At 43.4% G+C, this 27,309-nt stretch overlaps 2 protein-coding genes across 2 annotated transcripts; both read right to left on the bottom strand.

Annotated features, from left to right (window-relative positions):
* Nucleotides 1-5,808: 5,808 nt before the first annotated feature.
* On the bottom strand, nt 5,809-13,101 carry LOC131478425 (vomeronasal type-2 receptor 116-like). Its single transcript, XM_058657681.1, has 6 exons — nt 13,053-13,101; nt 12,066-12,424; nt 10,589-11,395; nt 9,154-9,381; nt 8,144-8,267; nt 5,809-6,713 (listed from the first exon to the last, which is right to left on the bottom strand). The coding sequence occupies exons 1-6, from the start codon at nt 13,099-13,101 to the stop codon at nt 5,809-5,811; spliced, it is 2,472 nt and encodes an 823-aa protein (XP_058513664.1).
* A 5,567-nt stretch (nt 13,102-18,668) lies between these two features.
* Nucleotides 18,669-25,978, bottom strand: LOC131478424 (vomeronasal type-2 receptor 116-like). Its single transcript, XM_058657680.1, has 7 exons — nt 25,930-25,978; nt 24,939-25,297; nt 23,713-24,289; nt 23,462-23,613; nt 22,027-22,254; nt 21,010-21,133; nt 18,669-19,582 (listed from the first exon to the last, which is right to left on the bottom strand). The coding sequence occupies exons 1-7, from the start codon at nt 25,976-25,978 to the stop codon at nt 18,669-18,671; spliced, it is 2,403 nt and encodes an 800-aa protein (XP_058513663.1).
* Nucleotides 25,979-27,309: the final 1,331 nt, after the last annotated feature.

Below are 27,309 nucleotides of genomic sequence, written 5' to 3'. Positions count from 1 at the left end.
GCAGGCAGACAAGGTTCCAGCAGTGGCCATGAGGGACACCGGGTGAAAACCAGGCCCAGAAACTGCAGAATGTGCCCAGTGGCCATCCTAGTGTCCATTCAGGGCTTCCTGCACCTGAACAGTTAGGACAGCATGTTTTACGCACTGGAAGAACATGGTCTCCATTCAATATTTATACATACAGACATTTTTTCGAAGATTTCTTTTTATTTGAAGGCAGATGTTACAGAGACAGAGAAGGTCTTCCATCTCCTGGTTCACTCCCCAAGTGGCCAAAACAGCCAGAGCTGAGCCGATGTTAAGCCAGGGGCTTCCTCTGGGTCTCCCATCAGGGTGCCAGGTCCCAAGGCTTTAGGCCATCCTTGACTGTATTCCCAGACTGCCAGCAGAGAGCTAGATGGGAAGTGGAGCAGCCAGAACATGAACTGGAGCCCATGTTTGATCCCAGCATGGCAGGCAGAGGATTAACCTGTTAGCCCACAGCACCAATCCATTTATGGGAATGGTTGAACGCTATCAATGGAGGACAGTGATGAAGCAAACGTTTTTGAGTGTACAGCACTATAGCAGAGAGATATGGGACTTATATCCAACGCCCTCCGAGCATCCTTTGCTCATGAAATACCACCAAATTGGGGATCTCATCATCTCTCCTTTGGGTAGGAGATAAAGCCCAAAATAGGCAGTGAAGCTGGACCAGTCACAGCTTCATCGAACCCGTGTGTGACCACAGGGAGGCGCTGTCAGCACGCAGTGTTGGTTCTCTGTTCACAGCTGGGCAGTCCCTGGAGGTGGCCAGGAGGTAGCAGGGCCACTCAGGCACTGTGATTTCTGCAGCTCCTCCTATGGGGACGGGGAGGCACAAGGAAAAACAGCTGCAGCTCAGCTGGTACCCAGAGACCACAAAGTTTTCTGTCAAGTCCAATGTTCAGTAAAGACCTGCTAGTTAAAAAAAACAAATTACTTTTCCCTTTGATCATCATGCCAATTAAAAGTCCATTATCTCAAAAATGATGAAATACTACTGCGAAATTTTTAAACTCTTAAGTTTTTTATTATTATTTTAATACCAATTGCAAGGATTTCTTTGTTTTATCTTAACTTTTTCCCCAGCATCTGCAGGTGGCTCTACTGTGACACCAGGCAACATTCTAAAATCACTGAACTTGAGACGTGCATAATCCAAACCTGCTGATACTGACATGATTTGTTAGTTAACAGCTCAGAAAACAGAGGCTCCCAGCCAACGACCGTGCAGCCTGCAGATGCTGGAGTTGGGATCTGACTCCTGATCCAACAGGGACACATCAGGTAAAGCTTGGAGTGCATCAGCCAGGCTTACCATTGGCAAAGCCAACTTCTAGAACGTCCAGCTGCTGGGCCGGGCAAGGTTTGTGAAGTCATGTGATCTGGCCCCACCAACATGGACAGGACTGGCGATCCGATCACTCAACAGATTGTGCGTGGCCATGCGTGATGCCCCGCTGGCCCCCCAGTGCAGCGTGGTGAGCCTGTTTTTCTGCCAGCTCATCCAAGGATAAGGGATGAATGGTGTTGTTGTTGGTGGGGGCTCAGAGACAAAAGCTACTAGCTGTGTGTGCTGGTCTTTGTTCCGATACTGCCTGGATGAGTCAGACAGGTCAAGCTATTTTCCTGCCAAAAGTAGCTGGATTACAACAGAACTAAGATTTGAACCCAGACCTGGTGAGGCTCTCAAATCCATGCTGTGCCTTGCTCCGCAGTGTGCTCTCAGTAACCTTCTATGCAGAGACTGTCTAACCCATTAACCATTGGCAATTCCAGCCCACAGGTGACCTAAGGCACGTCCCATGCAAACCAAGAACGGCTGGAGTGGGCACTGTGACCTGAGAGCGGTGCAGCCTACAAGGGGAAACACTCACCTGCTATGGCTTATTGTCTGCAAAAGAACAGATCTGAGCTTGAGGCCTTCTAACAGACCACATGAGTCCCTGCCACTAACCTTTGTTCCCTAACACATCACCGAGGTATTCTGACACCAGACAGGTTAGCTGAGCGTCTCCCGTTAGCCAGGTTGTGTCACAGGCAGACGGATGACTTTGGTGAAGAATGAACTTGACAACAGGTCACAACGGGCCAACGGCAAGCACCTGCACTTTCTCAAGACAGATGTCAAACAGGAAGACGTATCAGGAAGAGAGTGGAAAAGGGATTCCTGAATGCAGAACAGGGGAAGGGCAATAGGGAGGTGACCCCGACTGGCTGTAGCTGGGGCCAGAGAAAGCAGCCAAGTCAGAGAACCTGAGGCAGGAACTGGGAGCCAGCACGGCTGAGTCAGGATGTCCAGCCACATCTAAGTGATCATAGAAACTCGTTGGGGGTCAAACGGTCAGTGTGGAACAGACTGTTAGACTAGGCAAGTTAGGCAGCAGACCTGCTGTCTGGGTGACAGAGGGGGGTTGGGTGTCAGGGTCATGGTAAATGTGCAAGTTTCTGATCCAGACATTCTGAACCTGCAGCTGATGTGAGTTGCTGGGGGTAGGGGAGGCTGAGGGGGTCCGGGTCTATCTCAAAATGAGAATGAACCTTCAGGGATGCCCAAGGGCCGCCACAGCTCACAGACTTTGCCAGACAACTACAGCGAGGCAGGCTCGCCCCAGCAGGATAGAACCCCACCGCCACCCTGGGATGGGGAGGGTTGTGTAACTTCCCCAGAGCATCCAGAGGAGTGAATGAGCCCCAAATATGGGCCTCACTCATTGTGCCAGGAAGACCCGGGACAGGGGCCCCAGTGTGTGCTAGGAAGATGGGATAACCTCAGAGCAGCCATCTGTACAATGCACCCCAGCGGCTGCTCTTTGGATCTCTCCTGAGCCTCCCCCCGACACACAAACCCTGTGATAGAGCTGCCTTTTCTTCCCCAGAAAATCCAGGGACAGCTTCCGGGTCAGCAGGACCCCACCGCTCTTCACCAGGCTGCTTGGAGCCCACATGTCGTCTTCCAAGTCTAGATGATTCTACAAGTCAGGAGTCCTTCATCCCCATATTCGCTTCCTGGAGGTCCGTCATGGTCACCTGGCTTCAACAGAACCCCTGTCCCCCAATGCTCTTATTGTCCCTGGAGTGCTCCACTTTCTCTAGGCTGCATGCCCCTTAGAAACAGCCAGGACTGTCCACTTATCACGGCCTACTGTCCACAGTGCCAGCTGGGCCAGGGCTTTCGTCTTTGCAGCCACTGTTACTTCCCAGCTCCCCGAACGGTGCTTGGCACATAGTAGGCAATAGATTCCCAAGGGAAGATGTTAATTCAGTCTTTGAATGTTTGCTAGCTACACTTTGAATATTGATGTGAGAAAAAGAAAGACAAACACAGAGACGGGGACAGAGAGAGACGGCCCTTTCTGGTTTGGGTCTCAAAACGCACAACTGGGTTGTCTCAGAAGTGGGTGGAGCTGCAGGGGAGCCATAGTTAGAAAGAGTGGAGAAGTTGAATAAGAGATGGGAGGTACACGTGTTTTAGGAAATCCTTCCTTTTCTTCCAGTTTATCCTCAGGGTGCCTATTCACTGCAGGCTTAATGGTCTGAACAGTCACCATGTCACGGGTTCAAGTGTGGAGATACATCATCACCACTAACCTGACCTAAGAACTTCAAAATGTTCATTAAGTTTTTCCTGTGAGTCAATCCACATACTCCATTAAATATGAAGCAACCTACTCACCAATTGTAAGTCAATTATTATTGAAAATAAACACAGGAATTACACAGTGAAATACAACCAGACAACACTCAACAAAGAGAAGAGACAATTAATGGAGAGATATACATGTAATATATATGTTGAGCATGAAATTATATCCTGAATATAGAACAAGCTCCAGAGACTGAATAACAACAAGCAAACAATCCCATTTAAAAATGGGCTAAGGGTATGAACAGGTATTTTTCAAGGATGAAACAGAAATGACCAGAAGTACTTCAGACCCTGGTCAGGATGTGGGAGAAACATGTCCTATAAACTGATGCAAACATTATGGAAGACAGTATGGGGATTCCTCACTTAACCATAACAGGATCTATAACCAAACGTAGCTCTCATACTTCTGGGAATGTTCCCATTCAAAAGAAGCAACATCAGCATATGAACGAGTTACCTGTACTCCCATATCTACAGCGGTAGAGTCTCAATATTTTAATGTGGACCCAAATCCTGAGTGGATATACCAAACGTGATATATTACTGAAGGGTACCATGGTTACAGGGGAGGAACCTGCATATTCCTTTAAGAAAAAGGATCTAAAGCTGCATCTTTTTGTACAATCCTCTATGTGCTTTCTAAGATGAACAAATGCTTCTTGCCAGTTACATATGTCATGGTTCCAGGCGTACCTGTTTGAATGCTGTTTAAAATCTCTTTACCTGTAACAATCAAGTTATTCGTGTTATTCTCATTGTTTTCTCAAATGTACAATGTAAGTTACTCATCAGTCTGTACCCTTATTTCAAATTTATAGCGAACATTCATGTCACTGCACGCTCCTCTGAAGTAATCCTACCAATCCAGCCAACACCTGAACCCTCAGACTTGGGTGAGGATTAGCGGGCCCCTAGGATGGACAACACATCACCCTGGCTGAGGGTCTCCATTGATACAGCACACAAGTCCATCAAACTCCTGATGGACACGGGTGTTGTCTGCCCACACTGGCTGCACCTACCCTTCCTGGATCTTGGGTATGGTTATTGACGGAGCTCCTTGTAAACCTTACACATGGGTCATTTGTCATCCTCCCTTGAGGAAATATCTTCAAAGTATTTTTTTTTCTTTTTTATTAATTACGTTGTATTATGTAACATAGTTTTATAGGTGCTGGGATTCCCCCCACCCTTCCCTTTACCCTCGCCCCATGGTGGATTCCTCCACCTTGTTGCATTACCACTGTTGAAGCTCAGTTGAGATTCTTTCATGCAAGCATATACCAAGCATAGAGACCAGCATGTTATTGTCCTGATATGTTCAACGGCTTGTTGGGGAGACCATCTCTGGTCTGAATGTAGAGCCAGCAGAGTGTCATCACGATCAATTAAAAGCAGCTACATAACATCAGCAACAATTTATAACGTTAAGATATTGTGAAGTAACCAACGAACCAACCAACAATGTGAGTCAGACTGCTTATGATCTACATCAAAGAATTGGTTTTTTTTTTCATTGATTACGTTGTATCATGTGATACAGTTTCATAGGTACTGGGATTCTCCCCACCCCTCCCCGCACCCTCTTCCCATGGTGGATTCCTCCACCTTGTTGCATAACCACAGTTCAAGTTCAGTTGAGATTCCCTCTTTGAGATCTGCATTATGCCATGATTGTTTTCACTCAAACTAGATTTTAAAACTCTAGCATTAACACTGGAGTATTGTGTGTGTGTGTGTGTGTGTGTGCCTGAGACAGAGTGAGACAGAAAGAGAGAGAGAGAGAGAGAGAGAGAGAGAGAAACTTAGTGATAAAACAGTTCGCATATTTTGCATTGCATCTCTCCATTCCAATGCCTGTGTCAGGGCTGTGTCTAAAGCCAACACTAGGAGTCACACAAGGCTGGGTGGCTGGAACCAGGATGTCCCAGATGAGATCACAAGCACAGATCAGAGCCTGGACCAGACATGGACATATGTACTCAGCTAGGCTAACACTACTACCTACAAGTAGTATTCAAGAGGAAAGACATTCCTAAGATTCCATGCACGTGAATGCAATTAACTATAATTTAGAGCAGCAATCTCTTAAAAAAGGATAGTAAAAACTTTGAAAAAATATCTAGACACACTTAGGACCTGCTTTTTTCCCTGAAGCTTTTCAAAGAATTCTTCTCAGGCTTTATGAGAATAATGTAGCATTTGGGGACAAAGATGCAGCCCAGGAGACCCACACCAGAGGCCAAGATGGAGAAGACCTCCACGGCCACCATGACCTTCCCCTTGCTGCTCTGGTACACAGGCAGGAAGGTCACCCACACACTGCAGAACACCAGCATGCTGAACGTCAGGAACTTGGCTTCATTGAACGTGTCAGGCAGCTTCCTGGCAAGGAAAGCCACAGTGAAGGTGCCCAGGGCCAACGAGCCCAGGAAGCCCAGCACACAGTAGAAGGCAGTGATGGAGCCCTCGTTGCACAAGAGGATGATGTGTCCATGCTCAGAGAGTGCATCTGTGTCCACAAAGGGAGGAGATGTTGCCAGCCAGATGCCACAGAGAGTCAGTTGAATGAGGAAGCAGATGGGAATGACAGCGTTTGGGGCTCCTGACACCAGCAATCGCCTCATGGTCCTTCCAGGTTTCATGGCCTTGAAGGCCAGAACCACAGTGATGGTTTTGGCTAACACAGCAGAAACAGCCAGTGTGAACACCAGGGCAAATGTGATTTGTCTTAGGAGGCAGGTGGCTGTGTTGGGACGGCCAATGAAGAGGAAGGAGCAGAGGAAGCAGAGGAGGAGTGAGATGAGCAGCATGTAGCTGAGGGTGTGGTTATTGGCCTTGACGATGGGTGTGTCTCGGTACTTCACAAAGATCCCCAAGATGGCAGCTGCAGCCACAGACAGGGACAGAGCCATGCAGGCCAGAGCCATCCCCAGGGAATCATGAAAGTCCAGGAATGTCACCAGCCTGGGGAGGCAGTGAGTTCTCTCTGTGTTTGGGTACTCCTGCTCTGGGCACTGGATGCACTGCTCTGCATCTGTAGGACAGAAAAAACTCATGATTTCCCTTGCATTAAATCTGAATCTTTCCCTGTTGGGAAAATGTTCACTCTACAGTGACCCTTTGTGTACAGATTGCTCGGGTGTTCCATTGTGTCACACAACAGCAAATTTCTGCATTTCTGACCGTTGGAGAGTTCTCATCTGCAGGTGAAAAAAATCCATTCAGGCTAACTGTTGCTTGGTCATGGGTTTAAACCTTTAACTTAGATGGGGAACTAAATGATCTCTTATTTCTATGACATCTACACTCTAAACAGGACTCTAAATCTAACCATGGACTCATCCTGGCAATTCTTTCATTCAGAGGCTGGGATGAAATGGTTGAAATAGAGTGTAACTCTATTGTCAACATGAGATTATTTGGTTAGTGATTTTTCATCAGCAATATTGCATTTCATAATTGTTAAAGTTTTTCTTTCATGTTCACATGAAGCCTGGTTTATTCAGATTTTTTTTTTACGTAATGTATGAGGAATACCCAGAGTGTGGGACAACATATTATGTCTTGAAACAGATCAATCTGGCCTCTATAACATGAATGACACTATCAAGGACAGATTAGTAGGTGGGTGTGTCTCTGCTTCAATGAAAAATCAATGAAATGTTGAGAGAGTTGTTACTTGGGTGACATTACTTTGTGGTCTTGTTCCTGTTTTAAATGTTTTGACTTTTGGGATGATTTGGGACATTGGATGAAATCTGATAAGTTATCTATTGATGCATTTATGTATGATATTTTAGGCCATAAATGTCTTTCTCAATGAGTCTTAATGCACTTTCATGTTTCTCAGTGCATTTGATTTGGACAGCTAATTCCCAAAGTCTTGAGCTTTTGCAAAATCTTGGGACGACCAAAATGCACATGTATTGGCATTGGCATGTTGCACATTCATTTTTCACTGTGTTTTGCTTTTCTCTTGTTCTGTTTTTTGCCTCCAAAGGACAATGTTGGGTGTAGGTTCTGAGTACTCAGTATGTGCACAATGTCAAGGATGTAACCAGGAAGTAATACAATAGCTCTCTAACGGAGTATGTGCAACAGCTCTGTGTTTGTCAGTAGTGTATGAAAAAGTGTTGATTTCATTACTTCTAGGAATCTACAGTCTTGACAAACAAACACCTCCTGCTGCTTCTTGTTTAGACCTCAGTGTGATTTACTCGAAGGACTTGGATGAGACTGTGTCATGCAGCAGTGGATGGTAATGGAGGCTCCCTAACAGAGTCAACATGTCAGGTGAGCACTGTCAGGTAGTAGGTCATATACAATGAGGTGGCAATAGTCACTAAAGCACCTCTATTGAGAGAGTGAGTGAATGTGTGCCTGGAGAACAACAGTGCACTGTGATCCCACTGCCAATATTCCTAAGACAATGGAGTTCTCATAGGTCAGTTACGTGTTTTATACCTGTCTGATTGGAAATTTCCCCCTCTGCACAGGAAACACAACTGTAACAGCAGACAGCTCTTCCTTCCTCTGGCATTTTCCTGAATCCTGGCCCACAGCTCTGGCTACACACAGATGTTGGAGTCTGAGGGAGCATAAAGAAGCATTGGTCAGGGGTTGACACATCACTCCACACTTTGAGAAGATGCCACTGTTTCCCTCATCACCATCACAAGACTGGCCTGAGTCACTATGCCTTCTGCAGTCCTGCTCCTGTTAACAGCATATAGACCTAGAGTTTAGTGTTTCTTGATGTTCATTCAACATTTCCAACTCATTACCAGAGAGTGTCAGGACACCTGATCACATTCATGTCATTCATCTCCAGACACATGCGTTTGGCAATTTTGTCTTTCTGTTGAACTGTTTCAACTGAAATCTTATAGGTCTGCTTATAGCCATGAGGAGCTTGGAGGAGTGTGTGCTGAGAACTGGTCACTGGGCTCTGAACCTTGGGAGGAGTGCCTTAGGTCTTTGGAAGTGCTTGGAGACAAGCCCCCAAAGGCAGGCACATGAATGGCCCTGGAAACATTGCCCATGTTACAGGCTTTGCCAAAGTACTCTCGGAACACTCCTCCTGTGCTTGCTTTTGTCCTTGGCAAGCGACTGTAGCTTATCTCCTAGAAAAGGAATGAAAGTTCATGACAGTTAAGTAGCACTTTAGAAAGAGTGACTTGTTTATAACTATGCATGGAGTAAACTATGTCTCTGTGTAAACTGTGTAAACTGCCTAGAAGACAGATGTCCCTGTAGCCCTATAATTCCATCACTACCTGTTTTCACTGGTTAAGAGACCGAGGGAGAATAGATGTAAGGAAAGCTGGCAGGAAGCATTTCCTTGCACTCATGAAATTGAGTTCTCTGTGACTTTTTAATACATCAGTGTTCCACCTCTGAAGTTGTGAGATCCAAGGAGATCCACATCCACCCAGAGCCTTTGGGCATGTCCAGAATTCTCCCTAGAACCATACCTCCTTGAATGCAACAGGCCATTCTATCATGTCTTCCCTGATGACTAGGCCTTGGTCACGTCCACTCCCAGAAGAAAACTTTCCAATGTTAACCATCTCTCGTAGGCCCGCAGGAAAGTTTATAATGTTGTGAATATCGTAGTGTGCCTGATAAGGTGTTGTTTTGTGGAGGGACACATCATCCCCAGCATTGTTGGTGAACTGTGTTGTCCTCAGAAGTGGATGTAGCTGGATGGGCAGCATAGTTAGAAACAAGAAAGCAATCAAATTAGAGATGGGAGGTACATATGTCCTAGGGTGCATGAAGATTGTATTCATTCAATTCTCTCACGTGGTAATAGGATGTCATAAGGTAGCATTAAAATGCAGAGGAATCCATTTATATATCCTGAGAGGTGTATTGCATTTTCAAATGCTCAGAGATCTCATATTTAGCAAATGGTCTCTTACAAACCCACCTGGATAAAAAAGTAAGCTTTGACAATTACATTTCCACATGCAGATGGTGGAATTTAGGCTTTTATTTCAGACCACATCTAGATATCATATCAAGATTTATGGAAAAACTAAATATTACATCTGAAGTCATCTGATTACTAGAGAGAATCCTATGAAATGCATTAGGATTAACCATAGCCAAGATCTCTTTGGTAATACCTCAGACACAGAAGCAATATACAAAACCATACACATGAGTTTCATCCAGCTAAGTAACTTGTGTGTCTGTACTCTACAGAGCGTAGCGACAATTCCATGAATGGATAGGTAGACTTCTTCATATGTGTTGAACCAGAAATAACATGCCGAATATACCACAAACTACAGAAACTCAACCATAGCAAGAAGATGATTCCGTTAATATGAGGGTTAAGGATATGAATGGGCATTTTCATGGATGTAACAAAAATGACCAGAAATACATCAGCACAGTGAGGTTTGGCCTCACCATATCTACAAGACTAGCTGAAAAAAAATGATAAATCCATGTCATGGATACATGTCTAGAGCAATCCCATTAATATTGAACTATGGACTGAATATATATGGTCCATGCAGACATGAGTAGATAAATAAAAGGTGGTGTGTTATCATGTTGGGATATTACTCAGCCACCAGACAGAATTAAATCTTCACCTTTGAAACAAAATGTAATGAGCTGGAGATTAAGAAACTTAGTGAAATGCACCAGATTCACAAAGGAAAACAGTCATAATTTATCATGTTCGTAATAGAAGATAAAACCTCTGTGACGGTCAGATGATTTATAAACAGTTATAAACATTTCATCCCTGAATCTTCCCATGAAATACAGCATGCTGAGAAAGGTTAAAATTTCTTTCATGACTTATCATGCTGATGTCAACATGAAAATATCCTGATGACACACTACTGTTGTCCGAGGCTGAGAGCATGTCCTGTTGTGGAGGGGGCTTACCTGCCAGGGAAGAATCAGAGGCTGAGCTGCGTCTTCCGGGAATCCCATTTCTACTTTCTCCAAAAACACCCAATGCAGGGTGTGGGCCACTGCATACACAGCATTGTACACTAAATAGGTGGAGTCAGACACGGTCAGCATGTCAATGTGTCCTGGGAAATTTTCAAGGGAAACATTGGGAGGGCAGACTCCTATGTTTCCACAACCTGATCCAGCAGGTAGGCAACGAAAAAAATGAAACCACAATTCACTGAAGTAGAAGTCTTCTGGATAGCGTGAGGGGTTCACTGTCTTGAGAAAAGTGTTGAGTCCTGGGATTTTGCCCTTGTGGGGTGAGAAGGAAAAACCCCCATGGAAAGAGTGCAGCATGTGCTGTGTCTCATCCACAACAATGTCCCACTTGGCTGTCATGAGCCACACCTTCCCCAGGGTTAGATAGTATACCCCTAGGTGTTCATTGGTAAAGAGGCTCCTGATGTTACTGTACAGGATATACACATTTGCAGAGGAAATGCTGACACCATATAAGGAAGCGATGCCCATGGTTTCATACACAGTCCTGGGCTCATGGAGCTTCAAGGCAAAGGCCAAGCAGACTCCACTCTTTACCATCTCAGCTCGGATGGCCTGATTGAACTGTTCTCCTTTTACGTCATCAGACACCAAGAGTCCCACCCATGTCCAGCCAAAATGCAGCAGCAGGGAGATCATGGCGTGGACCAGAGAGCTGTCGCTGGTGGCCATCTGATAGAGTGAGGGGAACTGCTTCTTATCATTCAGTGTGGAATCAAATGGACCATAAGTGAGCTGAAAGAAAACCAGCATTACCTGTCATGAGAAACATGTGAAAAATATGTCTCAGAAACATAACATAATATTATTGAGTAAGGAAAATCTGCAGTTGAGAAGGCCAAGGTGCATCCTGTGGGCACAGAGAAGGGCATGTTTCACATGGGAAACCTCATTTGTGTCATTAGAGGAAATGTGTGAGTTCATCCTGTCCAGGGTAAGAACAGATGGTGCATGAGGTTTGGATACAAGATCCAGAGCTGAGGCCATATGAAGGCAGAAGCCATGAGCCTCTCCAAAATTTCCTGTATGGTTGCAGGGGCCCAGGTATTTGAAGCACCCTCTGCTAGCAATATTTACTTCTGTTTCTCAGCTTTCAAACATATACACAACCACACCGGCATACACACACAGGCACAAACACATGGTTCACTTTGAATCAAACTTGTAAAATTTACAATGAATCTGAGTTAAAATCGGCTTGGGTGAATATGAGCAGGGCGGAGTTAGGCTGAGGGCATGAGGGACATCTGATTTAACTGACACTGTGAGGTCCTTTGAAACTGTCATGGTCCTAGGAGAGTTCCAAATGGAAGCTAGATGATTCTGCATTGTCATTTCATGAAACATGTCAGAGTGACTGGGAGGAGATGAAAACTTTACTCAACAGGATTCACATTCCACTCACCTGTGGGATTTTGTAGAGCTCCAAAATGGTCCCCATTTCAGCAGAGAACACTGGGCTTATTCCAGCAAGGGCAACCACTGACTTACTCCGTGTCTGGCAGCTGTAGTTGGGAGTCAAGCTATGGTCCCCTGCCAGCCAGTACATGGCATTCAACAGTGTGAGGCTGTTACTGGCCAAGGCATTGTACAACTGGAAACCCAAGGACTTGTTTGGGAGCAGGTGGTGGTCCTTGTTGATCTCCTGGATGGCAAAGTAAAAGGCCAGCACATATTGGTAGTTCTTCCACAGCCACCTAAGCAGAGGGGCAGAAACACAGAGGAGGATCAGAACAGGGAATTCAGTGCATCCACACAGCCATGCTATTGAGCAACAAAGGGCATAATTAGGAGCCGTTTTATGTTAGCTCAGCTGTGGCCCATGGAGCTGCAGAGAAGAGCTTAGCAGAGCTCTATGGGATTTCAGAATGGCTCTTGGACACCTCTGCTCATGCACCTCCATGAGCCATCTAGGAAAACCTCAATGTGCCCAAACCTGAGCACACAGAGAGTAGAAAGCATCTCTGTTACACCTGATTTCTGGAATACTTTGAATCCCTTCTGGCTTGTCAGTTACTCCAACATTTCAGAGTATTATCCTTTCGAATATATCCAACAAAGCCATCATCCTGAGCCCTGTCTGAAAGTTTCACTGTCAAATCTCAACTCTTGTCAACGCAACTGTGTAATTTATATTTGTCTGACAAATTAATATTTGGCTCATGACTTCTCACTGTGAGAACATTCACAGCATTCATTCATTCTCTCCTGCACTGAATTCTAAGTATTCAATTTTGCGTTGTTTTCCACAACTTTTCTCTGCATTTTTCTGTCTTGGTTGAGTGGAACGATGATGGGGTTTAGTCATAGCTCTCAAATGTTTTTGGAATTGGAGTGGAAGTTCTGTTCTCTTGCAATAGGCACCTTTGCTCTTCATTTTACGAAATTTCACTTGTTTCTACATTTTGCCTGTAATCTGAATATCCATCAAATTCAGACATGTTGATAAATTATTTTCATTAAATTTATTGACACAATCACTTGTTGGTTGGGTCCCATTGAACTGTACATTTTAACACAGTTTGTGACCTGTCATTTCCATTTATGCACATTGCATAAAATGGTCGACATAACTTGCCAGTGACACTGTTGTGATTTTAGGGTTTCTCTCAAATTTCACGCAGTTTGTGTGTGAGGAATTCTTACATACATTGTTTTGCCCTAAGTGTTCAATTTTATTGCATTTGCATAAGCACTTTCACAAAAAATTTTTGAAATAAAAATAGTGGGTTGTTTGTTATCCTTGAGATAATTTCAACACATAAGTATAATACTTAGTTTTTCATACTTAGTCATTCTTATCTCAATGATAATTCAATGGCATTATATTAGAATGTTTGTATTTTCACCCATTTTGCCTTCTTGGTAGTATTTTTTCTCTGAAGGGAATTTGATTTCATCACTGAGTGACAGTATTTGATATCAGTTTAATATTGATAGCACAGAATTCACAACCATGATAAGCTGACATACCAGTTCCATACTCATAGTCCACTCTAAGTCCAAGGCACTTTCTCAGTAGTCTTGGGTGATCAGTCCAATGTCTAATATAAACATCTGTAGATTACTAAAATGGACTAGTTTCCACACTGTTTCATGACAATCATGACCTTGCAACAGATTCACACAATAAAAAATCATCTAAATTTCATTTGATTTGTCATCTTGATTATTATTTCTCAACAACACATGATCATGAAATATTCTGAAAGGGTGCAATTTAATGCAGTACTCTTCTGTGGAAATATTGTCCATTTCACAAAGTGTGGCAAAATGCATTTGTGTCATTTTCAAAAATTGAAAAGCTGGATGATGAAGTGAGATTGATTCTAGAATACAATGCCTCAGTGGAACAGGGCATAAAAGGTTCCACGGAATATTTTCTTGCAAACATTGAAGTCACAGAGGCTGACATGGTTAACATTATATCCAGAATACTGAAAAACATACACTTTTCATCACGCTGTCATGTGTAATAAACGTCCACAATCATTTTGATGTCAAATATAGGTCTAGATATGAAATTACCATGAGAAACCAATGCTACAAGGCAGAGTTTGGACAAAGCACAGACATATCATGCAGTGATGGGTGCTAGGTGCAAAAGATCCAAAATACTATGAGTCAGTTCATATGAAATATTTATCAGAGGAGAATAGACACAAAAAGGTGTAAGGTGGTATCCCGGGCAGGATGGAAGGACTGGGGGATGGGGACACCCTGAAAACAGGAATGGGGATGGTGACTGTGATGGGCAGGCTTCAGGCTGACAGCAAGTCCTTGTCATCAAGGACTAAAAACTGTTGTAAAGAGCACACCTCAGGATCCAACAATGTGCCCCATAATTCCAAGCAGGAAAACATGCTGATAAAAATACTGCTTAGCATATTCTATAGAGGTGTGCAAACTGAGAGACACCTAAATATCCTCTATTGGGTGAAGTGGTTGGCAGAAGACAAAAATTGCACTGGGTGTTTATGGACATGGTAACATGAAGTGCATCAGGAATAGGAATACGCCGCTGTAATGTAGTAGCTCATATGGAAGTGTAATTAGAGCTGGAGTAGGAATTTCGTGGCACAGAGCACTTTCCCAGGTCTAGGCATAGAAAGTTCAAAGATGTGATGACAAATGCAGAAACTGGCTGACCCTCCGAGGCCCACACAAAGGGCAGACTAAAATTTCCCAATCAGGAAACAGAAGGCAGAACACCAAGTATGCCTTCCAGAAGTCTGTAATGATTTTCTGAAAAACCTGGTCCTCAATCCTCCCCATTCCCAGAGTATCAGTGACTCAAGATTCCTGTTTGAATCACAATCAGGTGCTCCCAAGGCTTCTACTGAGAAAGAGTCAATGACTGATCTCTGTGTGTGGAAGGTTGCATTGAGGGTGGTGGAACTCAGACACAATAGGCTAAGCTGTCAGGTGCACTTTTAAAAAGTGATTGCACAGACTGGGATCCTAGACCAACACTGACCTCATGCCAAATCACCATTGCATGTGGTTTACTGCTCTGGGATGGAGAGGTTGAGACTAGACTTCTGTCTGCCTCATTCATTTTAGAAATTTTAAGAAATAATGAGGACTTAGATCAATGGAGTGGATATGAAATATTTCCTCTCTTTATCGCTTCTTTTGTTATTCTAGCTTTTTCTCATCAATCTGTGTATGCAGCTGTGAAGGAGGGGACAAAATTAAAGTGAGGATGGGAGAATATTTAAAGCAAAGGGAGGGAGGGCACACCAGCCTTCATCGGTGTGTCTTGCTACAGCTTCTGTATACACAATTTAGCATCCTCAACAAAGAGTAAACACAGGCAGACACAAGCAGACACTCACACGCAGACATAAGCACAGTTCACACACAGCTCACACTTGGGCTTACCTGTCTGCTGCTACTTTATCATTTGGCTGGGTTAAGAATGATAAACGGATCCTGGCTGCTTCTGGTTTCATGTAGTAAAGAGGGAAAAATGCACCCAGCAGCAGGTCTCCATCAGCATCGATACTGGGGCCCAGTGGCTTATAGCAGTACTGGGGAGGACTGCCCTGGGAACTGTCCCAAGCATTCAAGAGCAGGCACAGAAACATCACAGGCAGTGGCATGGTATAGCAACCCATTACAGGGTTCAAGGCCCAAGCACCTTCAGATAGTAGGAGAATTGGAGAAGGAGTTTGTGTGCATTCTTGGCTGTTTCTGTGGAGGCTAAGGCAGCATGCAGGGCACCCCCATTTCCATCTCCAATACTGCTGTATGCCTTCTACTTGTAGATACTGTATGCAAGTCTGTGGAGCCACACAGGGACACAAATCCAAGGGGAGATGCTTCAGAGGTTATCCCATCAGTGAGGCCATGGCCTCTTGTCCTTGTGATCAGAACTCAGGGGATCACTGTGCCCTGAGGCTGTGCACCTGCCAGTGTCCATGATGAGCAAAAACACCTCTGCACAAACACCTGCTTTGGACTCTCCTAACTCCTCCAGAGCACACAGGGGTATCAACTCTGAAGTTTTTTACCCAGGGGACAAAAATGTGATGTTCATTTTCAGACGCTTGGAAGTTTTAGAGAGTTAGTGTTGGAATTAACACACACACACACACACAATTGGGTACTTTAGCTCAAGTGACACTTTATGAAGAAGGTTACGTATTGAAAATGGTAGGGTCATCTTCTCAATCAATGGGGAGTGATGTAAACTTCCTCAGCGACTGAGTAGGAAGTATCTGCAAGAGGGCTTTTTGCTGGAGTCTTGGCAAGCTTTTCTACACAAGCCTGGTTGCCACCTGATGGAGGACAATCCTAGCACTTCAGCCACTTCTGTCCAGCGGGCATGCACCTGTCAGTTTGATTTTTCTGTGGGTCTCACAAGTGCATAGCCACAGGGATACATTTCAGTGTTGAAAAAGTGAAATGAAATCCAGTTTGATTGGGTCAAAATTTGCAAATGCATGCAATACGTTGTTCACTTTCCAGAATCCTGCTTAAAGATAACATACTATCTGTAGGCCCAGCAAGAAAAATGATACATAAACATAGCTGTACAGTGACATGTGATTGATAGCTCAAGGAAAAAATTAAAATGACGTGACATGAGTTTGTTTTCTGTCTCTATCCTTGAACTCTTGTATGAGAAAGTGATGTTGTTCTTTTTTTTTTCTTACCCTATGACCTTGTTTGGGGCAAAAGCAAATTTTCAAATTTCCCTTTAAAAGTTATTTTTTTTCAAGATTTATTTCTTCGTATTGGAAAGCCAGATATACAGATAGGAGGAGAGACAGAGAAGAAGATCTTCTGTCCGATGGTTCACTCCCCAAGTGAGCCGCAACGGGCGCAGCTGAGCCAATCTGAACCCTGGAGCCAGGAGATCTTCTAGGTCTCCCACGTGATGCAGTGTCCCAAGCCTTTGGGTCATCCTGAACTGTTTTCCCAGGCCACAAGCAGGGAGCTGGATGGAAACAGGGCCACTGGGATTAGAACTAGTGACCATAAGAGATCCCAGCAGGTGCAAGGCAAGGACTTTAACCACTACACTGTTGTGCCCAGTCCCTTTGAAAACTTATTCATATGCTGTTCTAAATTTTGTCTGTTGGTCACCTGTGCATTATCCAGGACATAATTGCATTTCATTGTTGAAATAGCTATAATGTAAGTCCTCAGGTACTAGAAGATTCAGCTTTTCCAGATTACATAATCACATTTCTGAAACTTTTGCATACCCAATTGCTTTCCTAAGGACTGCATATAAGTAAGAATAAAATATCTACCAAGTATTGTTTTATAAGTAAAAATAGATATGAGAAGATGAAGACCATTCACAGAATTATTTCTAATGTCTACGTCTTTGCTATTGTCTAGACTTAATATGATTTCCTCAACTAATTTAGCTCTTGCTCTTGCTTTCATGAAGAAGCTTGACGTATGACTTGGAAAGTGAAGGTCAAGTTTGCTTGCATGATCTAAAGTCATGATTGGATAGTGTACAGCATTTATTTATGGGGTGATGGACATGTGTTCTGTCCACAGAGAGGAAGTTGTTGTCCAAGCCTTTGAGCAAACTGTACCAAATCAGGAAGTGCACCATGGATGTGGATGTACTGTCCTAGCACTCACTGTTCCAGCTGAAAACAGCTCTTCGTGGCTGTGACATTTTCACATCAACCAATGCAGCCCGGTGTCCCCATGTGCAATTCAAGAAAGAAACTTTCAAGCAAACGTAAAACCATATATATTGCTGAGGAACATAAAATGTTGCAATCAGAGTCCTCTAGACATGGACACTGCATTCACTATGACACAGAGAATGTTCTGGAAGAACTTGAAAAAGAGCACAGAAGAATGTTGCATGACCAAGTGACCCTTGAACCCCACCTGGGAGAGAAATCTCACTTAAATGACTGTGTCAGCTAAGAAATGAAAAACACTCCACTTGGGAAAGGGATATTGAAACGTAAAGTCTGAATGATTCAGATGTCTTAGCATTATATAGGCACTAACATTATCTGCACAGGATACATGAAAAGAGGAACATTCAGACTCTACCATTGCCAGAACATTCATGCTAAAATAAAGGGACATGGCTATCATATCTTCATGCTGATCTGAGGTTTGGATTACACCATGGTTGTTTTAACTCAGTTAAGAGTTTCTCAGCCCGTGCATTAACTCTGGGGGAGAGAGACATAGAAGGTAAATGACGAAACAGAGACATATCTCATTTTATTCATTGCATCTCTCCATTCCAATGCCTGTGTCAGGGCTGTGTCTAAAGCCAACAATAGGAGTCAACCCAGGCTGGGTGGCTGGAACCAGGATGTCCCAGTGGTGCTCAGAACTAAAGCTTGAGCCAAGACCAAACATGGATCCCATGTACTCTGCTAGGATATCTTTACTACCCACAAATAATATATAGGAAGAAGGACATGGTATTTTATACACCTGAATGCAATGAAGTGTAATATTTGGTTTCCAAACACTGCAAGGATGACAGTGAAAGTTTTGGAAAAAATATCTAGACACGCTTAGGACCAACTTTTTTCTTTAAGCTTTTCAAAGAATTCTTTTCAGGCTTTATGAGAATAATGTAGCATTTGGGGACAAAGATGCAGCAGAGCAGACCCACACCAGAGGCCAAGATGGAGAAGACCTCCACGGCCACCATGACCTTCCCCTTGGTGCTGTGGTACACAGGCAGGAAGGTCACCCACACACTGCAGAACACCAGCATGCTGAACGTCAGGAACTTGGCCTCATTGAACGCGTCAGGCAGCTTCCTGGCTAGGAAAGCCACAGTGAAGGTGCCCAGGGCCAACGAGCCCAGGAAGCCCAGCACACTGTAGAAGGCAGTGATGGAGCCCTCGTTGCACAAGAGGATGATGTGTCCATGCTCAGAGTGTGCATCTGTGTCCACAAAGGGAGGAGATGTTGCCAGCCAGAAGCCACAGAGAGTCAGCTGAATGAGGAAGCAGATGGGAATGACAGCGTTTGGGGCTCCTGACACCAGCAATCGCCTCATGGTCCTTCCAGGTTTCATGGCCTTGAAGGCCAGAACCACAGTGATGGTTTTGGCTAACACAGCAGAAACAGCCAGTGTGAACACGAGGGCAAATGTGATTTGTCTTAGGAGGCAGGTGGCTGTGTTGGGACGGCCAATGAAGAGGAAGGAGCAGAGGAAGCAGAGGAGGAGTGAGATGAGCAGCATGTAGCTGAGGGTGTGGTTATTGGCCTTGACGATGGGTGTGTCTTGGTACCTCACAAAGATCCCCAACACCATAACAGTGAGGAGAGTGAGGACCAGAGCCATGCAGGCCAGGGCCATCCCCAGGAAATCCTCAAATGCCAAGAAAGTCACCAGCTTGGGGAGGCAGTGAGTTCTCTCCGTGTTTGGGTACTCCTGCTCTGGGCACTGGATGCACTGCTCTGCATCTGTAGGACAGAAAGAAACTCATGATTTCCCTTGAAGTAACTCAGAATCTTCCCCTGTTGGGAAAATGTTCACTCTGCAGTGACCCTTTGTGTACAGATTGCTAGGGTGTTCCATTGTGTCACACAAGAGCAAGTTTATGCATTTCTGACTCCTGGAGAATTCCTATCTGCAGGTGAAAAAAAATCCATTCAGGCTAACTGTTGCTTGGTCATGGGTTTAAACATTTCACTTAGATGGATAACTAAATGATCTCTTATTTCTATGACATCTACACTCTAAACAGGACGCTAAATCTAACCATGGACTCATCCTGGCAACTCTTTCATTCAGAGGCTGGGATGAAATGGTTGAAATAAAAGGTAGCTCTATTGTTAATGTGAGATTAATTGATTAGTGATATTTTCATCACTGTTATTACATTTCATAATTGTTAAAGCTTTCCTTTCATGTTTACATGGAGGCATGGGTTATTCAGCTTTTTGTTTCACATCATTTATGAGGAACACCCAGAGCGTGGGACTGCATATTATGTCTTGAAACAGATCACTAAAGCTTCTATAACAGGAATGACACTATCTAGGACAGATTAGTAGGTGGGTGTGTCTCTGCTTCAATGAAATATCAATGAAATGTTGATTCATTGGGTGACATTACTTTGTGGTCTTGTTCCTGCTTTAAATATTTTGACTGCTGGGATGATTAGCATTGGGACATTGGATGAAATCTGATAATTTATCTACTGATGCATTTATCTATGATATTTTAGGCCATAAATGTCTTTCTCGATGAGTCTTAGTGCATTTTCATGTTTCTCAGTGCATTTGATTTGGATAGCTAATTCCCAAATTCTTGAGCTTTTGCAAAATCTTAGGACGACCAAAATGCACATGTTTTGGCATGTTGCACATTCATTTTTCACTGTGTATTGCTTTTCTCTTGTTTTGTTTTTTGCCTCTAGGACAATGTTTTGTGTAGGTTCTGAGTACTTCACATGTGCCCAGTGTCAAGGATGTAACCAGGAAGTAATACAATAGCTCCCCAACACTGTATATGTAATAGTTCCGTGCTTGTCACTAGCGTATATAAACGTGTTGATTTCATTACTTCTAGGAATCCACACAGTCTTTTCAAACAAACACCTCCTGCTGCTTCTTGTTTAGACTGCAGTACGATTTACTCGATGGATTTGGTTGAGACTGTGTCATGCAGCAGTGGATGGTAATGGAGGTTTCCTAACAGAGTCAAGGTGTCAGGGGAGCACTGTCAGGTAGGAGGTCACATACAATGAGGTGGGATAGTAACTCTAAAGCACTTCTGTTCAAAGAGTGAGTGATTGTGTGCCTGGAGAACAACAGTGCACTGTGATGCCAATGGCCACTATGCCTAAGACAATGGAGTTCTCATAGGTCAGTTAGGTGTTTTATACCTGTCTGATTGGAAATTTCCCCCTCTGCACAGGAAACACAACTGTAACAGCAGACAGCTCTTCCTTCCTCTGGCATTTTCCTGAATCCTGGCCCACAGCTCTGGCTACACACAGATGTTGGAGTCTGAGGGAGCATAAAGAAGCATTGGTCAGGGGTTGACATATCACTCCACACTTTGAGAAGATGCCACTGTTTCCCTCATCACCATCACAAGACTGGCCTGCGTCACTATGCCTTCTGCAGTCTTGGTCCTGTTAACAGCATATAGACCTAGAATTTCGTGTTTCTTGATGTTCATTCAAGATTTCCAACTCATTACCAGAGAGTGTCAGGACACCTGATCACATTCATGTCATTCATCTCCAGACACATGCCTTTGGCAATTTTGTCTTTCTGTTGAACTACTTCAACTGAAATCTTACAGGTCTGGTTGTAGCCATGAGGAGCTTGGAGGAGTGTGTGCTGAGAACTGGTCATTGGGCTCTGAACCTTGGCAGGAGTGCCTTAGGTCTTTGGAAGTGCTTGGACACAAGCCCCTGAAGGCAGGCACGTGAGTGGCCCTGGGAGCATTGCCTCTGTTACAGGCACTGCCAGAGTACTTTCGGCACACGCCCTCTGTGCTTGCTTTTGTCCTTGGCAAGCAACTGTTGCTTATCACCTTGAAAAGGAATGAAAAATACATGAGACTTAAATAGCACTTTAGAAATAGTGACTTGTTGCTTGTAAGCAAACATGGTGTAAACTATGTCTCTGTGTAAACTGTGTAAGCTGCCTAGACGGCAGGTGTCCCTGTAGCCGTATAATCCCTGGATTGTCTGTTCTCGATGGTTGTTAAGAGACCATGGTAGAATGGATGTAAGGAAAGCTGGCAGGAAGCATTTCCTTGAACTCATGGAATTTAGTTCCCTGTGACATTTTAATGTATCAGTGCTCCACATCTGAAGTTGTGAGATCCAGGGAGATCCACATCCACCCAGAGCCTTTGGGCATGTCCAGAATTCTCCCCAGAACCATACCTCCTTGAATGCAACAGGCCATTCTATCATGTCTTCCTTGATGACTAGGCCTTGGTCACGTCCACTCCCAGAGGAAAACTTTCCAATGTTAACCATTATTTGGAGGCCTGCAGGAAAGTTGACAATGTTGTGAATATCGTAGTGTGCCTGACGAGGTGTTGCTTTGTGGAGGGACACATGATCCCCAGCATTGTTGGTGAACTGTGTTGTCCTCAGAAGTGGATGTAGCTGGATGGGCAGCATAGTTAGAAACAAGAACGCAATCAAATTAGAGATGGGCAGTATATATGTCCTAAGGTGCATGAAGATCGTATTCATTCAATTCTCTCACGTGGTAATAGGTTGTAATAAGGTAACATTAAAATATAGAGGAATCCATTTATATATCCTGAGAGGTGTATTGCATTTTCAAATGCTCAGAGATCTCATATTTAGCAAATGGTCTCTTACAAACCCACCTGGATAAAAAAGTAAGCTTTGAAAATTACATTTCTACATGCAGATGGTGGAATTTAGGCTTTTATTTCAGACCACATCTAGATATCATATCAAGATTTATGGAAAAACTAAATATTACATCTGAAGGCATCTGATTACTAGAGAGAATCCTACGAAATGCATTAGGATTAACCATAGCCAAGATCTCTTTGGTAATACCTCAGACACAGAAGGAATATACAAAACCATACACATGAGTTTCATCCAGCTAAGTAACTTGTGTGTCTGTACTCTACAGAGCGTGGCGACAATTCCATGAATGGATAGGTAGACTTCTTCATATGTGTTGAACCAGAAATAACATGCCGAATATACCACAAACTACAGAAACTCAACCATAGCAAGAAGATGATTCCATTAATATGAGGGTTAAGGATATGAATGGGCATTTTCATGGATGTAACAAAAATGACCAGAAATACATCAGCACAGTGAGGTTTGGCCTCACCGTATCTACAAGACTAGCTGGAAAAAAATGATAAATCCATGTCATGGATACATGTCTAGAGCAATCTCATTAATATTGAACTATGGACTGAATATGTATGGTCCATCCAGACATGAGTAGATAAATAAAAGGTGGTGTGTTATCATGTTGGGATATTACTCAGCCACCAGACAGAATTAAATCTTCACCTTTGAAACAAAATGTAATGAGCTGGAGATTAAGAAACTTAGTGAAATGCACCAGACTCTCAAAGGAAAACAGTCATAATTTATCATGTTCGTAATAGAAGATAAAACCTCTGTGACGGTCAGATGATTTATAAACAGTTATAAACATTTCATCCCTGAATCTTCCCATGAAATACAGCATGCTGAGAAAGGTTAAAATTTCTTTCATGACTTATCATGCTGATGTCAACATGAAAATATCCTGATGACACACTACTGTTGTCAGATGCTGAGAGCATGTCCTGTTGTGGAGGGGGCTTACCTGCCAGGGAAGAATCAGAGGCTGAGCTGCGTCTTCTAGGAATCCCATTTCTATTGTCTCCAGAAACACCCGATGCAGGGCGTGGGCCACTGCATACACAGCATTGTACACTAAATAGCTGGAGTCAGACATAGTCAGCATGTCAATGTGTCCTGGGGAGAATTCAAAAGAAACATTGGGAGGGCAGACTCCTATGTTTCCACAACCTGATCCAGCAGGTAGGCAATGAAAAAAATGAAACCACAATTCACTGAAGTGGAAGTCTTCTGGATAGCGTGAGGGGTTCACTGTCTTGAGAAAAGTGTTGAGTCCTGGGATTTTGCCCTTGTGGGGTGAGAAGGAAAAGCCCCCATGGAAAGAGTGCAACATGTGCTGTGTCTCATCCACAACAATGTCCCACTTGGCTGTCATGAGCCACACCTTCCCCAGGGTTAGATAGTATACCCCTAGGTGTTCATTGGTAAAGATGCTCCTGATGTTACTGTACAGGATATACACATTTGCAGAGGAAATGCTAACATCATATAGGGAAGCGATGCCAATGGTTTCATACACAGTCCTTGTCTCATGGAGCTTGAAGGTAAAGGCCAAGCAGACGCCACTCTTTACCATCTCAGCTCGGATGGCCTGATTGAACTGCTCGCCTTTCACGTCATCAGACACCAAGAGTCCCACCCATGTCCAGCCAAAATGCAGCAGCAGGGAGATCATGGCGTGGACCAGAGAGCTGTCGCTGGTGGCCATCTGATAGAGTGAGGGGAACTGCTTCTTATCATTCAATGTGGAATCAAATGGGCCATAAGTGAGCTGAAAGAAAGCCAGCATTACCTGTCATGAGAAACATGTGAAAAATATGTCTCAGAAACATAACATAATATTATTGAGTAAGGAAAATCTGCAGTTGAGAAGGCCAAGGTGCATCCTGTGGGCACAGAGAAGGGCATGTTTCACATGGGAAACCTCATTTGTGTCATTAGAGGAAATGTGTGAGTTCATCCTGTCCAGGGTAAGAACAGATGGTGCATGAGGTTTGGATACAAGATCCAGAGCTGAGGCCATATGAAGGCAGAAGCCATGAGCCTCTCCAAAATTTCCTGTATGGTTGCAGGGGCCCAGGTATTTGAAGCACCCTCTGCTAGCAATATTTACTTCTGTTTCTCAGCTTTCAAACATATACACAACCACACCGGCATACACACACAGGCACAAACACATGGTTCACTTTGAATCAAACCTGTAAAATTTACAATGAATCTGAGTTAAAATCGGCTTGGGTGAATATGAGCAGGGCGGAGTTAGGCTGAGGGCATGAGGGACATCTTATTTAACTGACACTGTGAGGTCCTTTGAAACTGTCATGGTCCTAGGAGAGTTCCAAATGGAAGCTAGATGATTCTGCATTGTCATTTCATGAAACATGTCAGAGTGACTGGGAGGAGATGAAAACTTTACTCAACAGGATTCACATTCCACTCACCTGTGGGATTTTGTAGAGCTCCAAAATGGTCCCCATTTCAGCAGAGAACACTGGGCTTATTCCAGCAAGGGCAACCACTGACTTACTCCGTGTCTGGCAGCTGTAGTTGGGAGTCAAGCTATGGTCCCCTGCCAGCCAGTACAGGGCATTCAACAGTGTGAGGCTGTTACTGGCCAAGGCATTGTACAACTGGAAACCCAAGGACTTGTTTGGGAGCAGGTGGTGGTCCTTGTTGATCTCCTGGATGGCAAAGTAAAAGGCCAGCACATATTGGTAGTTCTTCCACAGCCACCTAAGCAGAGGGGCAGAAACACAGAAGTGGATCAGAACAGGGAATTCAGTGCATCCACACAGCCATGCTATTGAGCAACAAAGGGCATAATTAGGAGCCATTTTATGTTAGCTCAGCTGTGGCCCATGGAGCTGCAGAGAAGAGCTTAGCAGAGCTCTATGGGATTTCAGAATGGCTCTTGGACACCTCTGCTCATGCACCTCCATGAGCCATCTAGGAAAACCTCAATGTGCCCAAACCTGAGCACACAGAGAGTAGAAAGCATCTCTGTTACACCTGATTTCTGGAATACTTTGAATCCCTTCTGGCTTGTCAGTTACTCCAACATTTGAGAGTATTATCCTTTTGAATATATCCAACAAAGCCATCATCCTGAGCCCTGTCTGAAAGTTTCACTGTCAAATCTCAACTCTTGTCAACGCAACTGTGTAATTTATATTTGTCTGACAAATTAATATTTGGCTCATGACTTCTCACTGTGAGAACATTCACAACATTCATTCATTCATTCTCTCCTGCACTGAATTCTAAGTATTCAATTTTGCGTTGTTTTCCACAACTTTTCTCTGCATTTTTCTGTCTTGGTTGAGTGGAATGATGCTGGGATTTAGTCATAGCTCTCAAATGTTTTTGGAATTGGAGTGGAAGTTCTGTTCTCTTGCAATAGGCACCTTTGCTCTTCATTTTATGAAATTTCACTTGTTTCTACATTTTGCCTGTAATCTGAATATCCATCAAATTCAGACATGTTGATAAATTATTTTCATTAAATTTATTGACACAATCACTTGTTGGTTGGGTCCCATTGAACTGTACATTTTAATACAGTTTGTGACCTGTCATTTCCATTTATGCACATTGCATAAAATGGTCGACATAACTTGCCAGTGACACTGTTGTGATTTTAGGGTTTCTCTCAAATTTCACGCAGTTTGTGTGTGAGGAATTCTTACATACATTGTTTTGCCCTAAGTGTTCAATTTTATTGCATTTGCATAAGCACTTTCACAAAAATTTTTGAAATAAAAATAGTGGGTTGTTTGTTATCCTTGAGATAATTTCAACACATAACTATAATACTTAGTTTTTCATACTTAGTCATTCTTATCTCAATGATAATTCAATGGCATTATATTAGAATGTTTGTATTTTCACCCATTTTGCCTTCTTGGTAGTATTTTTTCTCTGAAGGGAATTTGATTTCATCACTGAGTGACAGTATTTGATATCAGTTTAATATTGATAGCACAGAATTCACAACCATGATAAGCTGACATACCAGTTCCATACTCATAGTCCACTCTAAGTCCAAGGCACTTTCTCAGTAGTCTTTGCTGATCAGACAAGTGTCTAATATAAACATCTGTAGATTACTAAAATGGACTAGTTTCCACACTGTTTCATGACAATCATGACCTTGCAACAGATTCACACAATAAAAAATCATCTAAATTTCATTTGATTTGTCATCTTGATTATTATTTCTCAACAACACATGATCATGAAATATTCTGGAAGGGTGCAATTTAATGCAGTACTCTTCTGTGGAAATATTGTCCATTTCACAAAGTGTGGCAAAATGCATTTGTGTCATTTTCAAAAATTGAAAAGCTGGCTGATGAAGTGAGATTGATTCTAGAATACAATGCCTCAGTGGAACAGGGCATAAAAGGTTCCACGGAATATTTTCTTGCAAACATTGAAGTCACAGAGGCTGACATGGTTAACATTATATCCAGAATACTGAAAAACATACACTTTTCATCACGCTGTCATGTGTAATAAATGTCCACAATCATTTTGATGTCAAATATAGGTCTAGATATGAAATTACCGTGAGAAACCAATGCTACAAGGCAGAGTTTGGACAAAGCACAGACATATCATGCAGTGATGGGTGCTAGGTGCAAAAGATCCAAAATACTATGAGTCAGTTCATATGAAATATTTATCAGAGGAGGATAGACACAAAAAGGTGTAAGGTGGTATCCCGGGCAGGATGGAAGACTGAGGAATGGGGACACACTGAAAACAGGAATGGGGATTGTGACTGTGATGGGCAAGCTTCAGGCTGACAGC

The sequence above is a fragment of the Ochotona princeps genome, chromosome 33 (assembly GCF_030435755.1).
Source record: "Ochotona princeps isolate mOchPri1 chromosome 33, mOchPri1.hap1, whole genome shotgun sequence".
Classification (NCBI taxonomy): Eukaryota; Metazoa; Chordata; class Mammalia; order Lagomorpha; family Ochotonidae; genus Ochotona; species Ochotona princeps.
The sequence above is the reverse complement of the archived record's forward strand: the minus strand, read 5'-3'. Positions and strand labels throughout refer to the sequence as shown.

What these genes read in the sequence shown, in the direction of transcription:
- LOC131478425 (XM_058657681.1), bottom strand. Translation starts at nt 13,101, where the DNA reads ATGTCTGAATTTGATGGATATTCAGATTACAGGCAAAATGTAGAAACA. An exon ending in AGCTCTACAAAATCCCACAG is followed by an intron (nt 11,396 to 12,065) that starts GTGAGTGGAATG and finishes GTTTTCTTTCAG; the next exon opens with CTCACTTATGGTCCATTTGA. An exon ending in CTCTGATTCTTCCCTGGCAG is followed by an intron (nt 9,382 to 10,588) that starts GTAAGCCCCCTC and finishes CTGCCCATCCAG; the next exon opens with CTACATCCACTTCTGAGGAC.
- LOC131478424 (XM_058657680.1), bottom strand. Translation starts at nt 25,978, where the DNA reads ATGTCTGAATTTGATGGATATTCAGATTACAGGCAAAATGTAGAAACA. An exon ending in CTCTGATTCTTCCCTGGCAG is followed by an intron (nt 22,255 to 23,461) that starts GTAAGCCCCCTC and finishes CTGCCCATCCAG; the next exon opens with CTACATCCACTTCTGAGGAC. An exon ending in GGCCTGTTGCATTCAAGGAG is followed by an intron (nt 21,134 to 22,026) that starts GTATGGTTCTGG and finishes ATGCTCCCTCAG; the next exon opens with ACTCCAACATCTGTGTGTAG.